Genomic DNA, 27,696 nt, shown 5'->3' on the forward strand with positions numbered 1-27,696 from the left:
CCAGAGGTAGCTTTGCGAGAACGTGGCCACGGGCCCACGGTTTATGGCGACGTGGATGGGCACAGATTAAGGCCCGCCGATGCTGAGCTAGGCAGCTAGCCTTCCTCCGTGCGGAGCACGATTAGCGTGTCTGGATAACCAGGCAGGGAGCAAAGGGTACATGAGAGAGGGGGAGGAGGAGCCGATCCTCACCGACGCCGGCCGGCCACGCCACCATGCTACTGCATGCAGTAGTATAGCTTCGAGAGGGCCTAGCGGGAGCTTGCTTTGTCTGAAAAAAACTACGGGAATGCCGCGTGATTCGGGGGGGGGGGGGGGTGGGTTGATCGCTCATCAACTGTCGACACGGAAAGCAAGCACTGGTCTGGTGCGCTGTGCAGTACTCGGTTATCTCGAATTTGGATATGGGTTCGTGGCCAGGCGAAAACGCGCGCGCGATGATCTATATGCAGCCAAATAGGCAAATACCCGGCAGCTTCGTCGGCCCTCGGCCGTATATACACGCATCCTTTGCGGCGGCGCTGCCGCGCTTTTGCCGAGGTGACGATCGAATTTGCTCAGAAAGTGCCACGGTCATTTGTTAACTCCGCCCCCGTAAGCAACGGTGCACGCAATAATCAACGCAACATCTATCCCTCCTCTTCTAAAAAAAATGAATGCACCTTTGCCGGGTCCATAGACTTTGAGAGTCCCCTAAGGCACAAAGCTAGCATGACATCACATCATGGGCTAGTAGTACTAGCGCCGGTACGCGATGAAGTCAAGTTATTCCGGCCCCCAACGCGGATGGGGATCGATGAAGCAAGCAAACCGTTCCTCCAGTTCACACCATGCGGCGTTGTTGCTAATTAATTAAACCAGATCACCATAAGATGGCGTCAGAACAGGACACCGATCGATAGCCTATCAAAGTGGATACATCATCCCTAGCAGCAAAGGCTAAGCTATAGCAGCCGCTACCGCTTTGTCTTAGTGCGCAAGGAAGACCTGAACGAAGACGCAAGCGAAAGTCCGGGTCGTCCCCGTCCAAGTCGTGCCGCCGTGTGCCTCTCGCCACGCCTCGTACGGCACATCCTTCGTCACACCGCATAGACAAACGGTTTCACTTGCGGCTCGATATTCCGAATGAGATTTTTTTTTTCCGCCGACGACCAGATATCCTGCCGCGCCCGGCCCGTCGCCGCCGGTGTCACTCCGACGGCAACGCGCCATGGTTCATGCATGCTCGTCAGCTCGTCCATTGCGAAACACACACAGGTCGAGACTCGAGACACACGGCGGGAACAAACGGGGCTCCTCGTCGCACGTCCCTGCCTGCCGCCAGCGCATGATAAAGCAAGGAGACAAACCAGGGGGCATGTTTTTCCGCCCCCTGCGCTCTGTAACGTCGTCGCATCAATCGTCGTTGCTGTGGCAGTAGTGATCGGATCGCGACTCGAGAGGGAGGCTGGATCGCGTCGCTTCGGCGTCCATGTCGTCGTCCAGTCGGCCGTGCTGGACGGAGCGAGCGTTTCCGTCTGCATCGCTCGCTCGCTCGCGCGGGTACGGTAGAGGACAAGCGTGCGGGGACCGATGGCGAGGTCGTGGGTCCCTGGCCGATTGTGAATCTGTGATGAGCGCAAGCAAGACAGGAACAGGACGGTCTTCTCCCCGGTCCACGACAGCCGTGTTCACATACAAATGCTACCAAAAACCTCTCCATCTCTCTCCTGTAGTCATGTCTGCATAAATAGACCCTCGGCATCGTCTCTTCCCGTTCTCGTGCGGCCGTGCCTCACGATCCAAAACTACCTCAGCTAGCTACCACCAACGCTGCCGCCAGCCATGGCGTCGCCGCCGTCTCCTCCACACGCCGAAGGGGGCGCGAGCGCCGGCGCCGTGTGCTGCATGTGCGGCGACCAGGGCCTCCCGGGCGAGCTGGTCCGCTGCAGGCGCTGCCGCGTCCGGCTGCAGCACAGGTACTGCAGCGACCTCTACCCGAGGGCGGCCGCGTACAGGCGGTGCAACTGGTGCCTGCGGGAGCCGGCGTCCGACCAGGGCCGGCGAGCCGGCCACGCCGCGGCGGCGGTGGCGAACAAGGCCGAGGAGAGGCGGAAGGCGGCGTCGGGGTCGTCGTCGTCCTCCGATGAGGAACGGCGGCAGCGGCAGCGCCACGAGGGGTTCTCGTCGAGGAGGCCGCCCGCGGAGCCCGGACACCCGGTGAAGAAGAAGCACAAGGCCGATCAGGAGAAGATGCCGCCGCCGCCGCCGCCCCCGCCGGCGGAAGGGAAGGAGATTGTTGCTGACGCCAGCGGGAGGAAGGAGGTGATGCGGGCGGGGAAGACGCGGGCGAGCAGGGTCAAGGTGCGCCGGTACAAGCTCCTGGCGGAGGTCATCAGCTGTTAGTAGCTAGCTAGCTGCGTTAATCACCCAGGAAGGTCGATGAGTAATTAAGTTATAGAGGAAGCAACCATGGCGCCGCCATGGACCGACCGACCGATCGATCGCTAATGGCCGAGCCAATGTACATAGACCAAGTTTGTAAGAAGGATCGATCGTAGCTACTGTATCTAGCATATCGCTGGACTGCTATAGCTTTACGATAGATTTGGGAGTTAGCCAGCGGCCAGCGGCCAGGCAGCTGACGAGCCGAAATGCATGCATCCCAGATCCGACTCGCCAGTCGCCACCAGCCCACCAGCAGGACTGCCTATCATCGTGCGATGCAAGGCCACACGGTCACCGTTTCGTCCTGCTGCGTGTAGATTCAGAAGTCAGAACCAAAGGCATTGTGTATCCAGAAAAGCTTTGCTTGTACGCGGAATCAAAAGATCACACGATCAGCGAGCACTAACATTGACTACTGCTCGATCGATCAGTAACGCCAAGGTTAACGATGGAGTGTGACCCCTCCAAGCAGCGCGTACTAGTACTCTGCATTCTGCAACCCCAGTTGCCCTTAATTTCTCCGTTCATTATTATCAGTCGCTCGTTCAGAAAGCTCAACTCAGAAGTTGAAAAGAGTGATAGCGACACAAAATCAAACTCAGTGTCGTCGTCTAAACTAACCTAATGGCGAGGAGGATTTCAAAATCGCGTGTTGAAACCATGCATGAAACGAAAAAAAAAAAGCTGATCAATCTCGCGCACAAGCGTGTGGCTCTGCCGCGCTCCGGCCACGCCAATCAAGCCGGCCACCGTGGGTAGCTGGTTCGCTTTTCCGGTTTCATCTGAGCTGAACGACGAAACTGAACTGAACAACCGGAACGGCGTGCACGTAGGACCGTGTGTACCGGCTGTCCGGGCGCGCGGGTGGAGCCCCACACGGCGAACAGACCGAATTGAGCGCGATGCGGCCTGCAGCTGGTGATGAGGTGCTTCCGCGATCTTTCTCTCGCGCGAATCATTCGACCGCACGCAGCTCGCGGGTAGCTGGCGTCCTGCCGAGCTTGCAATAGGTACGGCACGCACAACGCCAGCTCGTACGATCTCGGTGGATCGCCGTCGCCGATCGGCGGTTGGCATCGGCGCGCCGCACGAACCCCGATTGTTTAACGTCGACCGGAATACGGCGGCGGTCAGGAGGATTCGTTGGCGGAATGGAATATGTTGGGTGGGGTACGAGCAGCGAGCAGTTCGCTCGGCGGTCATGTCGTGCAGATGCGCGGTGCCTTTTGCTTTTGGGGATCGATCGAGTCGAGCAGATCTTCCGTGCCTGCCAGGTGCCAGCCATGTCGATCTAGCGCGATCCCATAGCGGATACGGACCTGATGGTCCAATAATACATTTGCGGTGTGCTTGACTGCTGCGGGCCGTGTGGACGCAGAGACGGGCTTGGAGCTTGTTCTTGGGCTACAATACGGGCTTGCGATATAATGATATACGGGGGCCTTGCTGCGTTGTTAACTTGATATAGGAGGAAGGAAAAAAGTCCTATTCGCCCCCTCGACAATGGGCTGAATCCGCGTTTTCTCCAACAACTGCAAAACCGTCCGTTCTACCTCCTTGTACTCGTGAAACCGGATATGCGACCTCCCTGATCCGATTCCGCTCCAGTTTTGTCCAACGTGGCACCAGTTTTGAACCGACGTGGCGCGGGCTTACATGTCAGAGATAGTGGACGTGGCAGGGCCTGTCTTCTCTTTTATTCTGCACTGATACGCGGCACCACCCTCCTCCGCCCGCCTCCAGCCGCCGGCCCGCCGCCGCTTCTTGCCGTCGAGCTGTGCCGCCACTCACCGCTACAGCTGATGGGCGCCGCACGAGGCATAGTTGCTCTCGAGTCTCCATCGGCGGGGACCACCTCAAGAGCTCGATCTGCACGAAGACGCTCGGGCTGCGAGTTCGGATTGAACATCGTCAATCAGTGGACTACGACGGCGGCAGCTCCGGTGGCTCGCCTCGCCGATGCTTAATTTGGTCGTCGGTTGCTACGGCAAGGTGCGGTAACGGGGAGAAGGCATCGTGGGGGTCCTGTTCGTGGGATTCTCAGCGCCGGTGGGGATTGGGTTGGGTCTCATCCGCTCAGGCTACTGCTGCTCGGGCATGGAGCTCTGACGGTGGGACGAACAGGGGATCGGATTGGGAGTAGCAGATCTCCTTCCTCCTCTCCAATCCATCTTAATTTCCCCCAAAGAGCGAACCAGCTAGCTCCTCTATCTTCTGATTTTTTTTCTCTCCAATTCTGGTAGCTGTTGCGCCACCTCTCTCCCATGGCCAAGCACAGCGCACCGTAGCGGCTCGTTTCCTTTCTCTCTTCACAGAGAAAACAATCAAGAAACACCTCTTTGCTTTAGTTTCTTTTCACCTCCATGAGCAAGAAAGCAGCAGTACCTCTCCTCTCCCTCCTACTCTACACGCAAGAAGCATTCAGTACTTAATCCTCTCCAAATCCAAGCAGGCATGTATCTCCCTCTCTCCGAATCTTCTTCTCGAGAGCACACAGCAAACTGGCAGCTCAAGCATCCACCTTTCCACCTCTGTTTTCCTTCTCTAGAAGATTGAAGCATCAGTCCTTTATTTTTCTCTACCTCGGTCGCATGGACTGATTTGTCTCTGCATCTGCGGCAACGGGCTCGGCAGGCTGCACCTGTGCCCTGCCGTGGGAGGCCCCAACGGTGAATCGCCCACAGGCGCCTCCCCTTGCTATGGCACGGAGCTTGATGGAATCTCTGGGGGAGCCCTGAGTGGCCGCATCCGGCCGCAAGAGGGAGAACGCAGGGCAGCGCCGAGCTCATCCGCAGGCATGCGGATGGAGAATGCAGGGCAGGTCGTCGGTGGGCATGCGGGTTGGAGGACGGGTGTGACTGTGCAGCGCGGAAGGCAATAATGGCACTACTCGCGCACTTGAAGCGTGGTAGAAGAAGATGCTAGAGGATGACATGTGGACCCGTTCCACGTCGATTCAAAACTGCTGCCATATCAGCACCACGTCGGACAGAAGCTGGGCGAAATCAGATGGGGGAGGTCATGTGTCCGGTTTTAGGAGTAGAGGAGTCAGACGGTTTTTGAGTCGCAGGAGGAAACGTAAACTCAGCTAATTGTCCAAGTAGGTGAAGGAATGTGGAGCACAAACTGTCGAATGGGCCGGCCAAAACTAGAGTCTCGGGAAGAAACATCGTAAGAACATCTCCAAGAGAATGGCTACCCCATTCTCTAAGCCAAATTTCGGAAAGTCCGTTGGAAAAGTCTACTCCAACAGAGTTGCTATCCCATCCGGCTTGCCACATATTCACATAGACTCTCCAAACTTGGCAAGTGGATTTAGCTTGCTAAGTGTGGATCCCATGCCCAAAATGAAAAGTGCAAAATGAAAAGTCCGTTGTAGCGTGAAATGGATAGTCTGTTGGAGTGGATGGAGAGTATATATTTTCAAAGAGCAACCTAGCTATTAGAATTTGGAGATATTAGAATTTGGAGAGTGAAAAATAGATAACATGTGGAATGAGCAACTTAATATAAGATAATTTTTTTTCCAGAGTAGGTGGAAAGAGAAAATGGATAGTCTATTCACGTTTCTTTGCTGAAAACGAAAAAGGCGATCCACTAGAAGGAACTTAGAGGGCGTTTGGATATTAGGGGTTAAATTTTAGCCTAGTCACATCAGATATTCGGATGCTAATTAGGAGGACTAAACATGAGCTAATTACAAAACTAATAGCATAACCTCTAGGCTAAATCACGAGACGAATCTATTAAGCCTAATTAATCCATCATTAGCGAATGGTTACTGTAGCACCACATTGTCAAATCATGAACTAATTAGGCTTAATAGATTCGTCTCGTAATTTAGCCTAGGGGTTGTGCAATTAGTTTTATAATTAGTCTATGTTTGATACTTCTAATTAGTGTCAAACATCCGATGTGACAGGAGCTAAAGTTTAGCCCCTGTCTTCCAAACACCCCTAAGTGTATGACACTGTACCTGTACCGTAGTCCGTAGGACCTGTTGGGTCACGACACGCGCTCCACGACTTGGTTCTCCACGACGATGGATCCGTTGTACGACGTGCCCCCCGGCCTTCCCCGTAGGCCGTAGCACGTCCGGGCGTACGAGTACAGTTTTTTCCCCCCTGCACGGTTGCTTGTAGCCTTGCACTGGCGTCACCTAATCAACTACGGAACTCATGTTCCCCGGCGCCCATCTTCCTATTCGATTTTTCTTACCGGCTCAGGACGCACAGATCACGATGCATCGTCATCCGCACCACGGGACCCGCACGCTCTCCCTCTCTGTCCCTGCGTGTGCGGCCGGCCCTCGAGGGAAATGGATGACCAGGCACAGGTGCGTTCGTGTGGGCCCTCGTAGCATCTAATACTGCGTCATCATCCAGCATTAAAAAAAGTTGATTTGTTTCGTAATGTGTTTTCTCATCCCCTCTACGTCTTTTACACTAAAAATACTTCAAATTATTTTATAAATGGTGATGCACATATTCCAGAGATCACGTTAGGCAGATGCACAATAAAAGTATGTTGTGCATCCCATTTTGAAGATTACCATTGCAAGATTTTCTAAAAAAGGTTCATTTCCATTCAAGTTTTAGTCTTGCAACAGCACATGAAGATAAATGCATGCATCTTATAAAAAGATTAATAAATAAATTTCCTATGATACACATACTTTGTAGTATAAGTACATGCAGCTTTCTCCAAAATCTAAAGAAAAATGTGTAGTGTGTCTGATGCAAATCGGTTTGCATGTACTCATGTTCGAGGCGGCCGGCACAGCTACCGATGCACGTGGAGTTAAAAATGCTGGCCGTGGGTCCGCATGCATGTACACGAGTCCCAACAAAGCACCAGAGCGAGCAGGCACCCTCTACTCTCGTTCCGTGCGCAAAACGTGCCGCAAATCCGTTGTTCCAAGCTACACATATGGACGGCAGAAAAGATAGGAGCCGGGGGTCGCGTCACGGCTCACTACGACCGCTGCCAAGGCTAGCCGTACCGGTTGCGAGTAACCGTCACCGAGTTGCGACCGGGGGTCCGTCCCTCCTTGACAGCAGCACGCGCTACCGTTCTCTGACCTCCTTTCGCGCCGCCTGGAAACGCACAATTCAGGTCGAGAAGAATCCGACGCAAAACGAGTGGTGTGGGTCCGTCCTCGGCCAGGCCTGGCCCGGAGCAAACAACCAAACGAACACCATGTCCGATTGTCCGTCAACCACTTGCACCAAACCAAACCAAACAACTGTCGATCGTCAACGATCACGATCCCTCCTCCTAGCCACAGGTCGCAGCTACGACGACTCCTTTTGACTGCTCATTTTTTTCTTCTTCTTTTCGTAGTAGTCATTAGTAGAACTTCTTGACGCCCAGAGAATGAGACACCGACAACATTACTAGCCCGATACCACACACGCACACAAGCAACACAGGCCATCCTATCCTGAACCGTTCGACGACTATTCCACGTAGCAACAGCAACCCGCAGAGTACACTACACTGTTACTCCCGATGTTTACGCGTACCTGCACCGCACCTACCCGCATCAAAACCCAACCAGCCGTGAGCCGTCCGATCCACCTGCCCCCACCCCAACCCCACGTGCGGTGCGAACCACCGCCGGACGGCGCAGCGGGGCGGACGTCATCGCGTACCTCGGCAACGCGAGGCTGGAGCGCTCGTGCCCACCGCGGACCTGACCTTGGTTCCCGACCACGCGGTTCCCGCAGGCGCCACGACACGGGCGCTCCGGCCAGCCAGTAGACAGGCCGGACAGGCAACAGCAGCGGACGTGGGGCGCACGCGGCCCACGCCCCACCTGCACGCCCAAAACAGGCGGTCGCCCGCCCGGCCCCACCACGCCGCGGGATCGAACCATCATATATACCCCGCCCCACGCCGCGGCCTGCCGGCCACAGCCAGCCAGAGCCCAGAGCCAGCCGGCCGCCTCGAGCCCTCGACCCCCCTCGACACACCACCGGCGATCGAGGAGCCCCCGACCAGGCGCGCCCGCACACACCCCTCGTCTCCTCTCCTGATCCACGGGCTCGCTCGGCGCCCGGCCGGACCCGCGGACGATGGGCAGCCTCGGCGGCGAGGATCGGCGGCAGCCGGAGGCGCGGGGTAGGCGGCCGCGGTTCCTGTGCCTGCACGGGTTCCGCACCAGCGCCGAGATCATGCGCAAGCAGGTGGTGGGCAAGTGGCCCGCCGACGTCACGGCGCGCCTCGACCTCGTCTTCGCCGACGCGCCCTTCCCCGCCGAGGGCAAGTCCGACGTCGACGGCATCTTCGACCCGCCCTACTACGAGTGGTTCCAGTTCGACAAGGTCCGCCCCGCGCGCCCGGCCATTGCTCCTCTCCCATCCCCTCTGATCCGAATCCGATCCTTCCCCGATTATAACTCGTCAAATTAAATTTATGGTTGGGTCCGTCCTTTTCTTTATAATCCTTTTCATGCGCGTGCCGTTATTTGTGTGGATCTGAGATTGGTCAGCTTGTCCATGTGCTCATCACCGATCTCTGCTTATTGAAACAGGAGTTTACAGAGTACAGGAATTTCGACAAGTGCCTCGCCTACATCGAGGAGCTCATGATCAAGGATGGCCCCTTCGACGGATTGATGGGTTTCTCCCAGGTACGAAGCTCAGTTTGAGAATTGAGACCACTTCTCCTTCAAATACTGTACTGATTAACAAGGTTCGCGATTAACGTTTGTGAATCATGATGTTGATACCAGGGTGCCATTCTATCCGCGGCGCTTCCCGGGCTCCAAGAACAAGTGAGTTCACGGTTCATATATGCTATATATACTTCAAAGCAGAGCATGTTAAGCTCTGCTGCTAGTTCTTAGTGCTTGCATCTTTCACTAACCATATCGCCTGCTTTGTGCTCTTTTTCATGGCAGGGGCTGGCCCTGACTAGAGTTCCCAAGATCAAGTACCTGATCATCATCGGCGGCGCCAAGTTCCTGTCGCCGACTGTGGCCGAGAAGGCGTACGCCAACAAGATCGCGTGCACCTCGCTTCACTTCATCGGTAACCGAAGGACTTGGCGCGTCATTCCATTTCCATTGCTATGCTAGTTTGTTGCTTGGTTGCGTCCAAAGCGTTGTTGCTTTGGTAGGGACGTCATTGCGTGCTGCCGTTTCCGCATCTTTTTGCTCTTGCCGGCATGTCAGCTTAATTGATGGAGACGGCATTGCATATTTGCATTCTGCTATTGCTTTGGCTTTATGTTTAGACCGGCGTCTTCTTGTCTAGTCATGTAGGGTCTGCTTTAGGCGATACACTGCATAAAAATTCCTCTAGAAAGAGAGAGTAATGCGTGAATAAAAAACTATCGAGTATGCCCGCTTGCATCCATTGTCGAGATTATTTTTCTCGTCCACAAAGTAATGGTTGCCATACCCCTTGACGTTCCATCATGCATTTAAACTAGTGCTGTCGTGCTAAACTTTAGATGCACATGGTCCAATTCTAGAAGTCTTTTCAGTTCATCATTATTATTTAATTTGGTAGATGTATTATAGGTGAACCGGTGGTTAGTATACAATGAAGCACAAGCAGCAGTGAAGACTGAACACGTTTCCATGCTCTGTGCAGGTGACAACGACTTCCTGAAAACCCATGGTGAGAAGCTCATAGAATCATGCGTCGACCCGTTCGTCATCCGTCACCCAAAGGGCCACACAGTTCCAAGGCTCGGTAAGCTCCTACGCCTTTCCAATTTTCGGTGCTAATGCTTTTCAACCGAACCAAATTTCTCTTCTTCATTCAGTCTAATCCAGGGTTCAGCACCCTTTGATTTTGTGTGGATGTGGACCAGACCTTTACTAACCGAGCCTTCCAGTAGTAATTAATGTTTTTGCCGAAATATTAACGGCGCCTGACCACCAAACTAACCACAATGTATGACTGTTCTTTGTCGCGCAGATGACAAGAGCCTTCAAGTCATGCTCCGTTTCCTTGATAAGATTGAGAAGGAGACATCTGAGCATGCGTCCACCGATGTTGACGAAAAAGAAGTGTGCTTGTGATAGGACGTAGGTTATTAGCATCTGAATACTCATGAGACTAGTATTGTAGAAATAAACATACAACTGTAGCCTCGTTATTTTGAGGCACGACTATTCTGTACCTAAATGAAGAATAATCATTTTGTATCTTCTATTCACTTCAATTTGCTGAATACTCCCTCCCTTTTGAACTGCAGGCTGTTTTATCTTTTTTAGATTTATAGATATTATTATACATCTAGATATAGACTAGATATGCACAGTGGAATGGAGGTGCACAGTGGAATGGAGGGGTAATATCTGATCCACAGGTTCATGACACGGAGCTAGCGCATATCACACATTGAAATGCTACATCGCTGTAGTTAGCTCAGGCCTGTACAAAGTTTAGGCCAATTTGACTAACTTGGCTTCCGTGCATATGGACAGAAAAATATATAGTTCGCAGACATATAGAGTGAGCTATCCCAAACAAAAACTACTCCAATAATCCTATTTGCTGGATTTTTAATAGAGCAACTGTGCACTGGCCAGCCAGAGATGCATGCAGTGGAATTTAAAATCCCTCGGTCCTGTTTGAGACGAATGCAATTGGGTTGGTGGGCGGAATGCGTTCGTTTTCATGTCCAAATAAAAAAGAAATTAGTTCGACATGGGGAATTAAGTAACACACACGATTGAAAATTAGAAGTGACAGGAAAAAAATTATCTCAGTGTTTAGGTACTGGAGAAAAGAATATCACTTCAAGCAAAAACACAAAGGTCCATCTAGGCCTTTGAATCTAAAACAAACGTCTTTGATTAACAACCCCATAACCTTGGAGAAGAAAAAGGAGAAGCTGACTGGTGTTCTGAAAAAAAAAACCCCGCGTGCCGGAACGGTGAGAAACGTCCGGGGTGCATTTTAGCAGCCCTAAAACACAATGACGCCCGTAACAATTGAAACGAGGGTTAAGCTCACGTTAAAGTTCATCAAAAACTGTGGAGCGCAGAGTATACCACTCCCACGAATTATTTGAGGCCATTCAAACGAACCAGCTACTTGCATAGAAATAAAACCTGTACAACAACTCATCTGCAAATTCTTCTTCTTCTTCCTTTTTTGTGAAGAAAGCTCAGACAGCCCTGCTGAATCTGTGCGGGGCATGGTTGATCAACTTGCAGATAAACTGCAACAGCCACGTCAGTACGCTAGATCAGTCATTTTCCCTTTGTATAAGATTGGTTCATTGGTTGGATCCGTGCTCCACAATCGTTAATCTCGGCAGGCGGCACTTGTCTCCTCGCCGGCTGGCCAGCTTAAAACAAGACGCGACAGAAGTCACGAAGGCATCCGCACCCCAATCATGGCTATGGTTGGCTGATCCTCCCGTGATCTTCAGAACAAAACAGTGGCACGCCCCCCGGAGTCCCACGCCCCCCTTTCTGTCCTTGCTCCCCATGGATTTGATCCGTACTCCTCCAGCGAGATGCCCGCGGCTGCGGCCGCGGCAGCTCGCACCCTCCGCCGCGGCGCCACCAGCTTCCGTTTCTTGGGCAGCGCTCCCCTGCCACCTACCAGCCTACGCCGCCGCGCCCTCCCCCCACCAGCGCGATCGCCGGCCGCGCCGCGGCCTGCGGCTTCGGAACGCCGGCAGCGAGGGGGAGGCGGCGCTAGCGGGGCGGCGGCGGCCGCGGTTCCTGTGCCTGCACGGGTTCCGGACCAGCGCCGAGATCTTGCGCAAGCAGGTGGTGGGGAGATGGCCCGCCGACGTCACGGCGCGCCTCGACCTCGTCTTCGCCGACGCGCCCTTCCCCGCCGAGGGCAAGTCCGACGTCGATGGCATCTTCGACCCGCCCTACTACGAGTGGTTCCAGTTCGCCGGCGAGGTCCGTTCCCCATCGCATTGACCAGCAAGTAGCAACGCTGGCTGCTGACAAGTTTCCTCTCCGCTGCTTCAGATCTCGGGGGGACAGGATCCCATCAAGTGCAGGAACTTGGACAGGTGCTTCTCCTACGTCGAGGAGCTGATGATCAGACAAGGGCCGTTCGACGGGCTGCTAGGATTCTCCCAGGTGTTTGATTACCTTCCCGTTAGTAATTCCCCGTGCACGGTGCATGATCACTCCTCCGCTATTGATGGGTAAATGACCGTGGTGGATGCCAAATTCTTACCAGGGCGCCGTCGTATCTGCAGTGCTTGCAGGGCTCCAGGAACAGGTAAAATGAGTTGTGGCGTTTGGTGCCAGGTGTGGTAAAATGAGCAAAATATTCAGCGGGTTGTGCGATGTCTGTTGCTTGTCACGGTTGCTACAGTCGCAGCTTGATTTTGCAGACTCGTCTCTGCGTTTTCCGGCAGGGGTTGGCCTTCACTGGGGTTGCTAAGGTGAAGTGCGTGATAGTTATATCCGGGGGGAAGATCCAGGCTCCGGTGGCCGCCGCAAGGGCGTTCAACAGCAAGATCTTGTGCCCGTCGCTTCACTTCATTGGTAAATCCTTCACACTTCTTCATACTCTCTCTGTCTGTAGAAGACCACAGACCTACTAATTCTTGGTTGTCTCTTGTCCGTACAATTTTTGTCGGTCGACTTCAGTGTGCGGTGAGTGTCCATTTTCCTGCTAGCGTTGTTTATTAAATCAATGGCGATAGGGGAAACAAAAAATAGTTTCGAACGCCTGAACTTCTTCAGTCGTCATTATTTTCTGCTGGGGTTTCAACTCCTTTCATGCAAAAGTCATACTCCCAAGTTCCAAACGTGCTCTCTTTTGACATACGGAATACTATTGTGCAGGTGACGATGACTTTGTGAAGGTTCACAGTGAAGAGCTTGTAGAAGCATTTGCGGATCCACTTGTTATACGTCATCCCTGCGGCCATACTATACCTAATCTTGGTGAGATCAGATTACTTTCTCCTACCTTGTAAGAAATTTAGACAATGTTTCAGCTTGGCGCGTATTTCATTAAACAGAAGGTCTGAGCACGCACATGACAATCTCAGTAGTAAAGAGTAAATACGTCGGTGAATGAGTAGACTCGATGTATGAAGCGATTTTTCTCAAGCAAATGATGCAACCAAGCAAACCATTTTTGTTGTACACAACTACCAGCTAGCAATTAACAAGACATGCAACTTACAAAAGAGTATTTGATTTATTACAACCTATATTATTTTACTTTTTAATGAATCTCTATGTGCTTGTAACTCTCAGATGAGAAGGGCCTCCAAACTATGCTCACCTTCCTTGACAAGATTGAGAGGGGAATATGGGAACATTCATCGACCGATACTAAGATCATGGTCTCAAATTCGGAGGCTCAAATATCTGAAGTTTAGAAAATGCACAGAATTGACATGTTCTAAAGAAATTCAAATCCAGAGAGTTTGGTAAGACGTTGAGTGTCATATCTAGGAACTTTCCCTTACCTAACTCCTTCATATCAAGAACCATCCATCCTGTTTCATTGATCATCTAAAATGGACCAAAATCATTGCCACTTTGGCAAAATACCCATATATTTACACAAGCGCGCGCACAAGAACGAGTGTGTTCATCGGTGTTGAAAACGTGTGCTGCACATGTTACATGACTTGCTAGATGTGATGAGCACGTGTCATGTGTGCCTAGTAGGTGTGATGTTGCGAGTATGATGTGTGCCTGGTGGTGCTTGTGTAACCGAGAAAAAAGAAAGAAAACAATGCCACTGCTAAAACCTCTTGCAAAAGCCGCCGATTTGGGTATTGGACATGGACTCAATGAATGGTTGCATAATCGAGAGGGGTGTGCTATAGAGTCAACTGATTTCAATCGATAGATGCGTGTGTTGATTGGTGTCTGGATCGGACCCTACTTGATTAGGGACCCTTATCATTTTTTCTTGGTGTGTGGATTATTGGTAAATATGCAATTGAAAAGTAAAGCACTAAGATTTTGAAAGAAGAGGATCGCTCTAGGAAATTTTAGAATTCAGTTAAAATTTGTACTAATTAAATCCTAAGATTTTGGATCCTAAATCCGTTTCCAAACAGAGCAGAAAAAATCAAGGAGATTTCCATGAGAACTGTTTGTATTACTATGCTGGCCTCCATATGAATAAGCTAGAAGACCAACTTTACATGCATTTGTTTCTTCTCTACATTTTACATTTCTCTGGTTTCATAATTTATTAAAGGGGCTATTGCGTTGTTGCCCTTATTTTGAACCTTGATTGTGATTTTACCCCCACTTTCTTCCACTTTGTGTTTTTACCCCTACTTTTTGAGAACGAAGGTTCAGTTTACCCCTACTTCGTGAACAACATGTAACAGTATTAAAAAAGTTGAAAGAAGACAAATTTGCCCTTGCGAATATACCCCTACTTTTTTGAGAACTTTGTGATTGTACCCCAATTTGACCACATGTATCTAGATAGAATTTCAGCATATATTAACAAAAATTTGCAAACAATTTTTTAATAAATTCCTGCAATTATGAACACTACTTTGCCAACTAAACTTTGAAAAAAATTTGACAGCATAATGGAACAAAAGTAGGTCCAAACCACATGCATATATAGATAGATAACATCCCATCATACATGTCCAACAAAAACAATAGCTAGTAGAGACATACACCACCAGATCACATCCCAACATACATGTCCAACAAAAGCAACTAGTATTGCAATATTACATGTCCATTGGCAATGCATCAAATTCATGCATCTATTCCTAACAATGCAGCCAACCTCCCTCCTCTTCCTCTTCCTCTTCCTCCCTCCTCTTCCTCTTCCCTTTCCTCTTCCTCCAAGTCGAATCGAAATCAAATCGGACATTGGGATCACAAGAACTCGAATTTACCTGATTGTCTTGCGCCCTGGCCACCTGCGCTCCTGCTGCTTGCACTTGTGGGGCCGCGAGCCCTCGCTCCTGGCCAGCTCGCGCACCCACCCACGCGCCTGGCGCCTCACGCTCCTACCTGCACACCTGGTATCGGGGATAGATCCCTAGTACCCACAAGGAAGGAAGAAGACGAACTCCTACTAGGATTCCTTTGTAATCCTACTAGGACTCGTACCATGTAATCCTACTAGGACTCCTACCTTGTAAACCGACTAGTAATCCCACCCCCTGGAGTATATAAAGGAGGGCAGGGGTACCTAGATCGGCAACTCAGAACCATCATCAATAGCCAACAATCAGACTACACAACACCCAAGCGTAGGGCGCAATATACAACACCCCAAACAGGACGTAGGGTACTACGCTACTCTGGTGGCCCGAACCTGTATAAATCCTGTGTCTTGTATCCTCGCTTTTACCTTCGAGTTACAGGTCCGGCGATCCCCCACCAACCAATCTACTACCTCGGGATACCCCTCGGTAGGTTGCCGGGTATAAAACACCGACATCTGGCATGCCAGGTAAGGGTGATCGTCGAGATCATCGAGCGAGCTTGAAGGACCTTATCATCAAGATCATTCTACTCAACAAGAAGCAAGTCGTCGAGTCGAAGTTCCGAGCAGACAAATCTACGTCGAGACAGAATTGATGCGCTCCGTGTTCCAATCGAAGACCGAGTCGGTGTCCACCACAGGCTGCTACATACGGTTCGTCGATCAAGTCACGTGCAGATCAAGTCGCTGACGACTACTTCGACTACTTATCTTGACTAGAAAACTAGTCGAGGATGGTCTACTTTGACTACTCATCTCGACTAGAAAACTAGTCGAGGATGGTCTACTTTGACTACTCATCTCGACTAGAAAACTAGTCGAGGACGGACTACTTTGACTACTCGTCTCGACTAGAAAACTAGTCGAGGACGGTGTACTTCGACTACTCATCTCGACTAGAAAACTTGTTGAGGGCAGGTTCCACGTGATCAACAACTAGTCGGAATCGACTTCGACTTGTTAGCTTCATCAATAATCGACACAGCTTTGTCGACAATCGTCCACGAATCAAGCTAAGTCACTTTTTTAATTATTTTATATAAATTTTTTGGCTTATTTTCCACATGCAGGACAACGCACATACTACTTATTTGTGTATGTCTCTCAACGTAAATTACCCTCCAGAGTTACACTTTGCCAATTACTCTTGGGGCATGTTGACCGATAGTCACGTGGTTGGTACATCAAATTATGGAGGCTACGGTCATGGATTTGGTGCACTGAGTTTCAGAGGCTCCACCATGGGTTTGGTACATCGAATTATGGAGGCAATAGCCTCAAATTTGATGCACTAAATATTGGAGGCTCACAAATGGCTACCCCCTAAGGAGGTACAAATACTATGCGCACAACACGCGCTCTTCTTGCCGAAAGGTAGAAAAGTCTCAACGACTACTTTAAGCGCAATCGCACTCTCTTTTTGTCGCAATGCCGACTACTTATTTTCAATGTCTTCTCTTAGCGGTCGTCAATATCCTTGAGCAGAACACACCTCAATTTGTGATAGCCTCGGATCTTGTGTCATGCCTAAATGCTAGGACGTGAGACAAAGATCTTCGTAGTAGCAGTGCCAATACGCGTACACGAGACAAAGATCTCACACACACAATGGCAATGGTTAAATAGGGACTGAGAACCTAAATGTAACAAGCTAACTACTTGGGAGAAATATGGCCGAAACAAGAGCATGACATACAACATTTATATTATATTCATCACTGAATAAATTTCAGTAGTTGCAAGTTCTACAAATATGCCACATAATGTATACATTTCTTTTTTCAGGTCAAGTTTCGACGATAACTCTCCAGGACGCTCAGCGTACCTATAATGGCTCCGCTCCCAGGCTCAGGGGCTAAGCACCAATTACTACTCGGAATACCTCCGATAGCTTCGCTAGCTCTCAAGCTCGGGGGGCTAAGTGCCAATAACTACTCGACGTGGCTCCTACGGCTCACCTGACGCATAAGCTCGGGGGCTGGATGCTGCAAAACTACTCGGATGATGACTTGTGTGAAGATTAAAGACCCTCAGATTGATTAGTTAATCATTCCAAGGCTCGGGGGCTGATAAGCTACACCCAACAGTTGATTTTCTCAAGATGAAAGAAGAAGATTCAAGATTTTATTGACCTTTAGCCTGATTCTTCGATTCAACCTAAGGCTCGGGGGCTACTCCATATGGAGTGCGATTCCCACCAACCAATCTACTACCTCAAGATACCCTTCGTTAGGTTGCTGGGTATAAAACACCGACACCTAGCACCTCGCGGGGCCACATGCCCGCCTGGCCGCCTAGAGCCTTGTGGGGCCCGCGTGCCTCACTACCGCATGACACCCGGTGGCCAGCTGCCGCTCGCCCAGTGCCCCGCCACCACACACGGCCTTGCTAGGGTTCGTTCGGTGGAGATAAGAATGACAACCAAAGGAGAAAGAGATGGCAGTAATGGGGTGAAAGGGATAAGGGGCATCGATATCTTTTGGCCATATTATGAAGGATTTTTCTTTTTTTTTATTTTGTTTATTTAGGATGCCACTAACAGAGTTAAGAATGGGGTAAACAGAAGCTTCATTTTCAAAAAGCGGGGGGTAAAATCACAAAGTGGGAGAAAACAAGGGTAAAATCACAATTATGGTTCAAAATAGGGGCAAGAACGCAATACTCCCTTCATTAAATTAATCATCTAAATAGAATGATTTTAACATGAATTCTATTTTCTTCTCTAATTCCTATTGTACCACAATTCATCAAGGAACATAGTGTATGCCAGGATTAACAATTTCCTTGATAGAGTATATGAAAGACTTACACAACAAACACACGGCATAGTGCCATACTCACACAACCATACATGCATGCATGCGTGGGGCCTGACCGTTTGGCTTTACATCCACAGGACTAACCGTTTGGCCATATTTTAGTCGCATCGCATAATTTTCACTTGGTCATGCGGCTTTGCACTTGCATTCATAAAAAAAGCATTAGTAGGCAGGAAAAAAAGAGCTGTTGTGTCCTGAAGCAACTGAAAATGAGCCAAACTATATAGTCGATCGATGTGGACTGTAGGATGGACATCCAACGATCTAGTCACCGTATTCCTGCCATGGCCAATTCTTTTTCTTTCTCAAGGTTCCTTCTCTTTCTCCGCCATGACTCGTCACAGTATTTCATGGTGCGCTATGTAAATAGAGATAAAAGCATTGAAGATGGACGAAAACTACTTGTACATTATCTGCATTATGCAGCAATACAGTATTGGCGAAATACTGAGACAAGCAATGTCTAAGGTGGGCATTGGGGATTACACGTAGGGCACGCGGCCCTACACTCATCCCACGAGCCGTAACAAGGCCTTTTGCCCATGCAGCAGTAGCAGTCATACTTCCCACAAGAAAATAACGAACAAAATTTCAAGTAGACATTGCTCTGATCTAACGATGACTCGTTGTCGACCGTAGGTACGATTTTTTTGACAGCTTCTTGTATCTCCATCCTCTAGTAGTCTTGAAGAACCTATATGATTATTTTGCCCATCAATAAATGATATATATGCATATTTATCAAATATGTGTAAAAACAACTAGAGGCGCCAAATTAGTCCTAGAAGTAGGAAAATAGAAGACATAAACGGGAAATCATGGCCCTATTTGGTACATCAGTGGGGGGAGAGGTGCTTCTCAAATAAGCCGCACAAAAATGAAAGAAGCGCTTTCTGAGAAGCGAGTTCAATCCAACTTCTGCGTTTTAGTATAAATGGGAGCAGCCGTTTGGCTGCTAGTTTTAACTTATTTTGACCATATATAAGTAGGATTTAAGCTATTCCAAACGCGGCCCATAGAAACTCTAGTAAATAGAGGGAAAAAAATCATGTGTTCCTTTTGATGGAGTCCTACTGTAATACAAACTGCAATCATTGATCATGTTCAAGCATCTGAACAGCTTCTCGATCTCTCTCCCTCTCCCCCTTATGGGAATGCCGTTTCGTCAGGTAGATGTAGCTGCGGTGGTGGATGTACTACTTGTGTTTTCGCAAAGGCAAAGCATGGATCTTTTCTCCTAGGCCCATAGCTTGCTAATAAGAGCGTCGTCTCCAGCGATATACCTGTATCTGGAGACCTAAAAACAAGGCAACGTTGCCGTGGAAGGTACCCATTATTCTAAACTGATGTGTTCTGAATTGCGAGCCTACTCAAAATCAAAAGGCAACGTGTGGTTATTGAAGGCATAAACCAATTATGCATTTTTATGCAAATATCTACCTGTTCACCACGTCCATTGAATCCTTGATGATGTGCACTGATCGTATATATGCGTACATGAGTCCATGACACGTCATTAACTCTAGCATAACAACGTTAACTATAGAACATATATCACAATGTGCACGGTGCCTGTATTCTTACAAGGCGCTAGGCACCCGAACACAACGAACACGATGAATACCATGGAGACTGGGCTGCTGACGTTGCTCCTCGTCATGTTTGATCTCTCACCGGAGAGGAAGAAGAAAGGGGTTCTGAGCTTTGGTGTGGAGAGAGCAGAGGACATGGCATCAGTTTATAGCCCAGAGGTTTGGTCCGGCTCCGGCAGTGGAGTGGCTCGGGGCGGCCGGGCGGCAGCACTGTTCGGTGGTGCCGGCCGGGACCCGGGTGCGTGGTGCAGCGTCGCGTCGACGTGCGCACTGTGCGCAGGACGGCCCGAGGACGGGGGTTTTCGTGGGTGACGAAGGGCACAGTGACAGGAGCGCTGCATGGCGCGGGGGCGGTGGTTTTGCTTAGCTTGCCTGCCTGGGATTGGAATGGTGAGAGAGGACCGAGACGTACCCGTCTTCCATGGAGTGGATCGGAGGATTGGCTCGCGGCGGTCGGTGCAAGGGCGTGATGAGGCTTGGGGGCGGAGTCGTGAGCCGCGTAAGGCCGTTCGCAGGACCGAGTGGGCTCCGGGCCGGTACGGTGGCGTTAAAAGTTGCTACGGGAGCGGCGAAGCGACGGCCGGATGGGGAAAGAACGGGTGCCGCGACAGCGGGTACAAGAACGCTGACCTCGCCTCGGTTAGGGACGGAGTGTGCGTAAAGCATAATCAAGGTTGGAGATCTTCGTCCATGGCGAGGAGACCGGGAGGACTGCAGGCGTAGGAGATGACAGACGAAGAGACCGGGCGGAGGAGAGGACAGAGATGAGCATCGCCGGGCCGTGTACAGCAGCAGGGGCCCACTGCCTAGGCCCACCCGAGATGGACGTCTAGGCAGCCCATCGTGGTTGCAGTCCAGCCCAACATAGCGGCCCAGACTGCCCAACCATACAACGGCTCGGCCCTGCAAGATGGAATCACTGTCCATTTCGCACGGGTTCGCTCGAACAGGGAACACATCACACGCTGCGGAGCGCACGACGAGATGGCGGCGGTGCTTCCCCGAGCAGCCGCCCGCGCCAAGCGATCCGGCGGCTCCGGCATGCCCCTCCGCTCCGTCCTCGTGGGCCGCGGCCCCTTCTCGTCAGAGGCCGCGACGACCCCGCCCCCCGCGGCCGCGGCGGCTACGGGCGAGGAGGATGGCGACGACCTGCGCAGCCGCATCTTCCGGCTGGGCCTGGCGAAGCGGAGCGCGACGGCGGCGCTCGAGAGGTGGTCCGGAGAGGGACGCGCCGCCCCCGCGGAGGAGCTCCGCCGCATCGCGCGCGACCTCAGCCGCGTCCGCCGGTACAAGCACGCCCTCGAGGTTCGGTCCCCGCCCGCAGAACCATTGACCCCTTCCAATTGCTCTGCCTGCCTCTGCCTGCAAGGATTTAGTGCGTTGTCCGTGCAGCGAGCGCTCTTGTGGAGCGCTCTGATGTGATATGTTCCTTTGTTCTGGAAATGGTTATGACGTGCACGCGATGTAGGTTTATTTAGCTGGATAATTAAGATTGTGTGGTAGCCTGATTGCAGACTTATACTGTCGCGGCAGATGCATCTGTCTCCTTAAACAGGTCGAGGTTTTCTAAGTAGGTTTTGCTGTGGGTTAGTTTAAACAATTGACAGGAATTTGATGCTACATATTGCCATATTGGGCACTATTACTCTAGGTCTAGGAAGCTTTAGCATTTCAATTGTATTTGTGTTAGCTTCCTTCCTTGTTGGCTGTTACTGATTAGGGTGGCTATGAAGATGAGCATCTAGTCTTAAGACTTCGGTATGATGGCAGAGGCTACAGCTATGATCTTATAACTAGGAAACAACATTTCGTCAATTGAATTTATCTTTGCATTTGTTGTGCCATTTTAATGCTAATTGGTATTAGCTATCATGTTTTTTTGGCAACATAATAGCCAAATGGGTTTGTGTCATGATCTTATATGGTAACTTTTGCTAACCCTGAAAAAGAAACCTCTTCCAGACTGTTACCTCGCTGTAGATGCACATATTCATTCCCTTGTTTTATTTGGTTGTTTCTGCTGATACTCTAGCAAAGGGTTCTGTTTTGTCAATTGTTGCTATCTTTCCCCCTTCTAGAAAAAAATTTGCAAATTGCAGCATCAGTTATTAACTGCACATTTTACAGGTAGCGGACTGGATGAAGACACATCACGAATCTGATTTATCTGAGAGTGACTATGGAATGCGCATTGACTTGATTACCAGAGTTTTTGGTGCCAATGCGGCTGAAGATTTCTTTGAGAAGCTTCCACCTGAAGCTAAATCTCTACAAGCCTATACAGCACTTCTGCATTCCTATGCCCGATCAAAGATGACAGACAAAGCTGAAAGGCTGTTTGGCAGAATGAAGGATGCAAACCTGTCTATGGATGTCCTGGTTTACAATGAAATGATGACCTTGTACATTTCTGTCGGGGAGCTGGATAAAGTTCAGGTCATTGCTGAAGAACTAAAAAGGCAAAATGTTTCTCCAGATCTCTTCACCTACAATCTCCGGGTCAGTGCAGCTGCTGCTTCCATGGATCTCGAGGGCTTCAAAGGAATTCTCGACGAGATGTCAAAGGATCCAAAGTCCAAAGAAGGATGGTCACTGTACCGGAAACTTGCCTCTATTTACGTTGACGCCAGTCAGCTTGTTGGCTCTGGAAATTCACTGGTGGAAGCCGAGGCAAAGATCAGCCAGAGGGAGTGGATAACCTACGATTTCCTCGTCCTTCTACATGCCGGCCTGGGCAACCTAGAGAGGATAAAGGACATATGGAAATCGATGCTTATGACTTCTCAGCGGATGACGAGCCGGAACTACATCTGCGTGATCTCCTCCTACCTGATGTGCGAGCGGCTGAAGGACGCTGGGGAGATCGTCGACCAGTGGCAGCGGTCCAAAGCTCCGGAGTTCGACATCTCCGCTTGCAACAGGCTGTTCGACGCTCTTCTGAATGCCGGCCTCACCGACACTGCAGAGAGTTTTAGAGAACTGATGCTGCAAAAGAGTTGTATACTGACAAGCAGGGCAACTGTTGCCGCGTGATTACGAGTTTCTTTCTGACTTGATCATATATCGCCAGAGAGTTTTTGTTGTGTGAAGGAATAAATGATGGACCCGCCAAGCAATTTGCACGCTATTTTTTTGGCAAGGTACGTATCTGATTATATATTTGCCAGGACCGTGGCACGATGACACATGAAGACTATGTATGGTCATCGACATTTTCTTGTGATCTTCCTGGCCTAACCACCTTTGTTTAGTTTCACGTAGACGACAGGTACAGCGACTGCACGCTGGCGGAAGCCACACCACCTGTGGCCTGCTGATCGCACACTGCTTGTCTCACGCTCCACGTTCTCGCCACGAGGATGGTGATGGTGCGAGTTGTTCCATGATTGTGCGTAACGAGACCGGTTGCAAGCGACAGAGGGAATTTTCAAGTGTTTCGAGGCCTTTCATGCGTTGTCAATCATCACCATGCACACCTGCTCTGATGACCCCCGAAACTTCAGAATATTCCCGGTGTCATGCACTAGCACACTGCACACGCCTAATAGCCGAGTCTTTGTTCGGTACAAATACAAAAACGTGCCTTCCCTGCATCAGAGTGAGTGACGCAGTGTCTCGCTAAATTTTAGTCAAAAAGATGCATCCCGCTAAATTTTAGTCAAAAAGATGCATCCAGAAGGAAGCGAGAAACGAAGGGGAAACGGGTTTGGAGAGAGCCAACGCACATGGATAGCAAGAAAGAGATAGGCGGGCTATCAGCCGGATGCTAATTAGGATAACTAAATATGAACTAATTATAAAACTAATAGCAGAACCTATAGGCTAAATCGCGAGATGAATCTATTAAGCTTAATTAATCCATCATTAGCGAATGGTTACTGTAACACCACATTGTCAAATCATGGACTAATTAGGTTTAATAGATTCGTCTCGTGATTTAACCTAGAGTTTGTGCAATTAATTTTGTAATTAATCAATATTTAATACTTCTAATTAGTGTCAAACATTCGATATGACAGGGGTTAAATTTTAGCTCACATGTGCCAAACACCCCCATATGTGTGGGATTTGGGGATCCGCACGCCGGTTTCTCGTGTCGTCAAAGCAGAATCCCATCGCGGCAGACCCGCATTCGCAGTGTCCTTTCCCGGTTTCCCCAGTTACGTGCTCCAGTCAGTGTGTGCTTCTTGTAACCTTCTTGGCCTTTGTCCGATTTCACGTAGACTGTGCGCAGCGAATCCACGCTGTCGGAAAGGCATCATCGGCTCGGCAAATCGGCTTGACTCGCGCTTCGCATCCTCCCTCTTGTGATCTTGTCCGGTTGTCCCCTCCCCGTGCAGTGACCAGTGAGACGGTTTTTTTCCAAGTTACAACTGACCGGAGCTTTTTTCAAGCATTCCAGGCCTTTCTCCAGCTGCGTCACATTGGCACCGTCACCATATACACCTCCTTGGTAATGGTAACCTTCAAAACCTGTAGGATAGGATATTGCCAAGGTCAAGCACTCGGCACACGCCCTGACATCCTCCTTTGGTCCTGCGAATGCAGTCAGTGCCTGCAGCTTCAACTCCAAGCCTGCACCACATCAGTGGCCGCCTAAAATTGTCAAAAGGAGCAGTCCAGGTGTAGAAAAAGGGGAAGAAAAGGCACGTTTGGAAAGAGCAAAGAGGCGAGCACCCATCGGCAAGGAGAAAGAAAGAAGAGCTCGGCGTGGGCGAGCTCGGGCCGGGGATTTTAGGCGAGCACACAGGGTTCCTCGTGTCGTCAAAGCAGAATTGAGAATCCCACCGCAGCAGACCTCGTTGGCACTAGTGGAGCCGTCTCCACCCAATTCCGTGCTCCTGTGTGCTCCGCGAGGGGCGATGGGGACGCGGGAGCTACTCCTCGTCCTCTGCCTCCTCGGCGCCGGCATGGCCGTCTGCGACGCGCAGGCGCCGTCCCCGAATTCGACTTCGTTCTCCTCGCCGCCGCCGGCGCCTCAGCCGCCGCCTCAGCAGCAGACGGCGTTCGGGCGGACCATGTCGACGTTCATCACGGTGGCCATCAGCGTCTTCTTCTTCCTGCTCTTCATCTGCGCGTACGTCAACCAGTGCCGCCTCGCGGACCCCGGCGCGCACGGGGAGGCCGCGGCGGCGGCCGCGGGGGCCGGGGGCCCGTCCAGGAGGGGGAAGCGCGGGCTGGACCCCGCGGTGGTGGCCACGTTCCCCATCGTCTCCTACAGGGAGGTGGTGGCGCACAAGATTGGCAAGGGCGTGCTCGAGTGCGCCGTGTGCCTGACGGCGTTCGAGGACGACGACGACCTCCGCCTGCTCCCGCACTGCTCCCACGCCTTCCACCCGGAGTGCATCGACCCCTGGCTGCAGTCGCGGGTCACCTGCCCGCTCTGCCGCGCCAACCTCGAGAAGCCGGCGCCGGCGGTGGCGGTGGCGATGGCAGTGGCAGTGGCGCCCCCCTCGCCGCAGGAGCAGCGCCAGCCCTCGCCGCCGCAGGAGGCCGTGTCGATACCCGTGGTGGACGAGGACTCCGAGGAGGAGGACAGCGACGAGGACGACAGGAAGGAGGAGGCCATCGAGCTCGAGATGCTGCGCAGCGCGCGTCGCGCGGCGAGGATGCCGCGGTCGCACTCGACGGGCCACTCGCTCTCCGCGGCGGCGGCCGCCGCCGCGGAGGAGGGCGACCACGAGAGGTTCACGCTGCGGCTCCCGGAGCACGTGCGTGAGCAGGTGCTCCGGTCCCTACGCCTGCGGCACGCCACCAGCCTGATCAACCTCTCCGACATGAGCTCCGAGGGCAGCTCCCGAGGCGGACGCCGCCTAGGAGGAGGGGGAGGAAGCTTCGGCAACGGCGGCGGCGGCGGCGGGAGCAGCCACGGCGGGCGCCGGTGGCACTCGTTCCTGGTCCGGACGGTCTCGTGGGCGCGAGGCGGGGGCGACGGCTCCGTCCGGAAGGGGTGGGACGGGTCCACGAGGGGGGCAAGGGACGGCGGCGAGTCCAGCAGGAAGGGCTCGGCCACGCCGCCGCCGGCGGGACGGCCGTGATTGCCCACCGCGGGACGGTCGGAATGCTTGACCTGTAAAATCCGACAAGTTTGTGCTTCTTTTTTTTTTTCCTAATCGTTTGTATTTGTTTATGTTTAGGAATATTTGGCGATAGCGTGATAGCGGCCTGAATTTCGCAAACTTGTTGCTTTCGCGATTTGCGTGGCCTGTAGATTTTGTGGGATTGAAAAATTGACAAGGAGAGGGTAAAGAGTTCAAAGAACCATGGAGGGTTCTCACTTCTCTTTGGACTGCCGTTCTTTACGGCCGATATCCTCCTAAACGATAGCCTCTCTTTTTGTTAGTGGGAGAAGCATTATGCTGGGAGCGTCAGCTTTAAGCCAGATCATTTGCGCTGTTAACCATTCTTTATGAGGATCTTTCCCAGCAATGGGACTGCAAAATCATGCAGGTATAGTGTGCTACATGTGTCCCTCCTCTTTTTGTTTGGGTTCGTGTCAATCTGACTTTGAAAGATTCATGCGGGGACAAAGAAAAGAAAAGAAAATGCGAGCTTGGAGGGGGAAGGTCCGTGCAATGAGTAGTGACGGGCATAAAGAAACGGCAAGGAAATAACAGAGGATAAGAGAGGACTGACCGACTGAGGGCCCCGCGTCCGTCGCGCCATTTTCAAAGGCGCCGCGTCGCGTAGTGGCTACGGCCCGGCCGCGCTTGACGTCGCCCCGACCTCCAGGACGGATCGGGGTCTCTTGGCAGCGGCGCCGGGGCAGCGAGTCCGTGGCACAGGGATGTGTTTATTTTAAGAGAGAAGACAGGTAGCAACGAGCTCCATGTGTGAAACGAGCGCGGAAGCCGGCAGCGAAGCCATCTGTTGTGTTGTGTCCGGCCGGCGGCGAGGTGCGAGTGCCGTGGACGCATCGCGCACGCGTGGCGAAACGATCGGTGGTGAGCGCCAAGCAGAAACTCCACTCGGTCACGCGTCCGTCGTGCAAAATTTGTGTGTTTGGGCGGCTACTGGCTAGTCGAGACGGCGAGACGCTCTGACGGCCCCCTCGGCCCTCACAACATGCTAAAACAATTGGCGAAGTGAGCGCGATTTTGGGGGATTCTTCGTGCCACAGCCCATGCCCTTTTGCTTTTGGTCCTTTTGGCATCGCGATGCGAAGCAATCAGCAGTGGAGTTCCGATCGGTCCTGCTTTCGGTCCTTTCGGCATTGCGACGCGACATAGGAAGCTCTCTATACGCATTTCCAACGTCCACAAAATTGGAATGCACCAATGAACCGGGCTACTCACTCACAAATGGCAGCTAGCAACGTCAACCTGTTCTGCTGTTTCATACGGTGTGAAGGAATGCCCAGCTACGTTTTGACGAGCTAGACTGTTTGATGAGCGTAACCGGCTGAGAGTGGCTGACGGCACACTCGGAACTGTCGCTTACGTCGGTCAGGATGGCTGCAGCCTGCAGGCTAGCGCATTCGGTTGGATCAGCGCGATCGGGACTGCTGCAGGTGCAGGCAAACAGATCCAGCGTCCAGCGATAGCAACTGCTGGTCCACAACAACACATGCCAAGAGTACTAGGGGCCCAATTCCAAAGCCCAAAACGACGAAGGGAGCCAGGGAAGCAAAGCCATTCGGGCATCTCAAACTGACAGACAGTAGCCACTGGTCTTCGAAAGAAAACAATCGACAATAGTCGCAGTAGCCACGGCGGCTTCTTCTCCTGTGTAAAGGAGCGGTCAGTTTGTGGCTTCTCTATGGAAGATGGGGGTCAGCTGAAATAGTAATTTCGGTCACTACGGGAAACATTAACTTTGCCGTTTGCCGAGTGCCTGTAGACTCAAAAACACTCGGCATTTAGCATTCAACGAATTTTCCGCTGGCAAACATGTGTTTGTCGAGTGACAAACATCGGTCACTCGGCAACA

The 27,696-nt window shown here is 51.5% G+C and overlaps 5 protein-coding genes and 1 long non-coding RNA gene across 8 annotated transcripts; 5 read left to right on the forward strand and 1 right to left on the reverse strand.

Annotated features, from left to right (window-relative positions):
- The first annotated feature begins 1,724 nt into the window (after window positions 1-1,724).
- LOC117862999 (uncharacterized) lies at window positions 1,725-2,876 on the forward strand. Its single transcript, XM_034746560.2, has one exon. It carries the CDS (start codon window positions 1,825-1,827, stop codon window positions 2,383-2,385), a length of 561 nt encoding a protein of 186 aa, XP_034602451.1. The 5' UTR covers window positions 1,725-1,824; the 3' UTR covers window positions 2,386-2,876.
- Window positions 2,877-8,340: 5,464 nt separating this feature from the next.
- On the forward strand, window positions 8,341-10,632 carry LOC117865353 (dihydrofolate reductase). Its single transcript, XM_034749527.2, has 6 exons — window positions 8,341-8,753; window positions 8,963-9,061; window positions 9,164-9,205; window positions 9,332-9,461; window positions 10,029-10,130; window positions 10,359-10,632. Exons 1-6 carry the CDS (start codon window positions 8,505-8,507, stop codon window positions 10,460-10,462), a joined length of 726 nt encoding a protein of 241 aa, XP_034605418.1. The 5' UTR covers window positions 8,341-8,504; the 3' UTR covers window positions 10,463-10,632.
- A 151-nt stretch (window positions 10,633-10,783) lies between these two features.
- Window positions 10,784-17,493, forward strand: LOC117865352 (uncharacterized). Of its 3 annotated transcripts, none has more exons than XM_072294806.1 (6): window positions 10,784-12,310; window positions 12,383-12,496; window positions 12,600-12,641; window positions 12,757-12,910; window positions 13,214-13,315; window positions 17,142-17,493. In XM_072294806.1, exons 1-6 carry the CDS (start codon window positions 11,882-11,884, stop codon window positions 17,213-17,215), a joined length of 915 nt encoding a protein of 304 aa, XP_072150907.1. In that variant the 5' UTR covers window positions 10,784-11,881; the 3' UTR covers window positions 17,216-17,493. The 3 variants fall into 3 exon arrangements, with proteins under 3 accessions (XP_072150907.1, XP_072150905.1, XP_072150906.1); XM_072294804.1 differs by lacking the exon at window positions 17,142-17,493 and adding an exon at window positions 13,634-14,194; XM_072294805.1 differs by lacking the exon at window positions 17,142-17,493 and adding an exon at window positions 13,634-14,194 and having other exon boundaries at window positions 12,781-12,910.
- Window positions 17,494-18,565: 1,072 nt separating this feature from the next.
- LOC117865233 (uncharacterized) lies at window positions 18,566-26,760 on the reverse strand. Its single transcript, XR_004642496.2, has 2 exons — window positions 26,404-26,760; window positions 18,566-18,869 (listed from the first exon to the last, which is right to left on the reverse strand). It is a non-coding gene; the product is annotated as an uncharacterized lncRNA (long non-coding RNA).
- LOC117865231 (pentatricopeptide repeat-containing protein At5g09450, mitochondrial) lies at window positions 20,703-22,894 on the forward strand. Its single transcript, XM_034749384.2, has 2 exons — window positions 20,703-21,072; window positions 21,895-22,894. Exons 1-2 carry the CDS (start codon window positions 20,752-20,754, stop codon window positions 22,798-22,800), a joined length of 1,227 nt encoding a protein of 408 aa, XP_034605275.1. The 5' UTR covers window positions 20,703-20,751; the 3' UTR covers window positions 22,801-22,894.
- On the forward strand, window positions 23,037-26,230 carry LOC117865232 (E3 ubiquitin-protein ligase ATL31). The gene has a single exon (XM_072294803.1). The coding sequence runs from the start codon at window positions 24,630-24,632 to the stop codon at window positions 25,803-25,805; it is 1,176 nt and encodes a 391-aa protein (XP_072150904.1). The 5' UTR covers window positions 23,037-24,629; the 3' UTR covers window positions 25,806-26,230.
- Window positions 26,761-27,696: the final 936 nt, after the last annotated feature.

The sequence above is a fragment of the Setaria viridis genome, chromosome 7, assembly GCF_005286985.2.
Source record: "Setaria viridis chromosome 7, Setaria_viridis_v4.0, whole genome shotgun sequence".
NCBI classification, from domain to species: Eukaryota; Viridiplantae; Streptophyta; class Magnoliopsida; order Poales; family Poaceae; genus Setaria; species Setaria viridis.

Bases quoted from the DNA above. Each gene is read 5' to 3' on its own strand.
- LOC117862999 (XM_034746560.2), top strand. From the start codon at position 1,825: ATGGCGTCGCCGCCGTCTCCTCCACACGCCGAAGGGGGCGCGAGCGCC.
- LOC117865231 (XM_034749384.2), top strand. From the start codon at position 20,752: ATGGCGGCGGTGCTTCCCCGAGCAGCCGCCCGCGCCAAGCGATCCGGC. The intron at 21,073-21,894 runs GTTCGGTCCCCG...CACATTTTACAG, and splicing joins GGTACAAGCACGCCCTCGAG to GTAGCGGACTGGATGAAGAC.
- LOC117865232 (XM_072294803.1), top strand. From the start codon at position 24,630: ATGGGGACGCGGGAGCTACTCCTCGTCCTCTGCCTCCTCGGCGCCGGC.
- LOC117865352 (XM_072294804.1), top strand. From the start codon at position 11,882: ATGGATTTGATCCGTACTCCTCCAGCGAGATGCCCGCGGCTGCGGCCG. The intron at 12,497-12,599 runs GTGTTTGATTAC...AATTCTTACCAG, and splicing joins GGCTGCTAGGATTCTCCCAG to GGCGCCGTCGTATCTGCAGT. The intron at 13,316-13,633 runs GTGAGATCAGAT...TGTAACTCTCAG, and splicing joins CCATACTATACCTAATCTTG to ATGAGAAGGGCCTCCAAACT.
- LOC117865353 (XM_034749527.2), top strand. From the start codon at position 8,505: ATGGGCAGCCTCGGCGGCGAGGATCGGCGGCAGCCGGAGGCGCGGGGT. The intron at 8,754-8,962 runs GTCCGCCCCGCG...TTATTGAAACAG, and splicing joins AGTGGTTCCAGTTCGACAAG to GAGTTTACAGAGTACAGGAA. The intron at 9,206-9,331 runs GTGAGTTCACGG...TTTTCATGGCAG, and splicing joins TTCCCGGGCTCCAAGAACAA to GGGCTGGCCCTGACTAGAGT.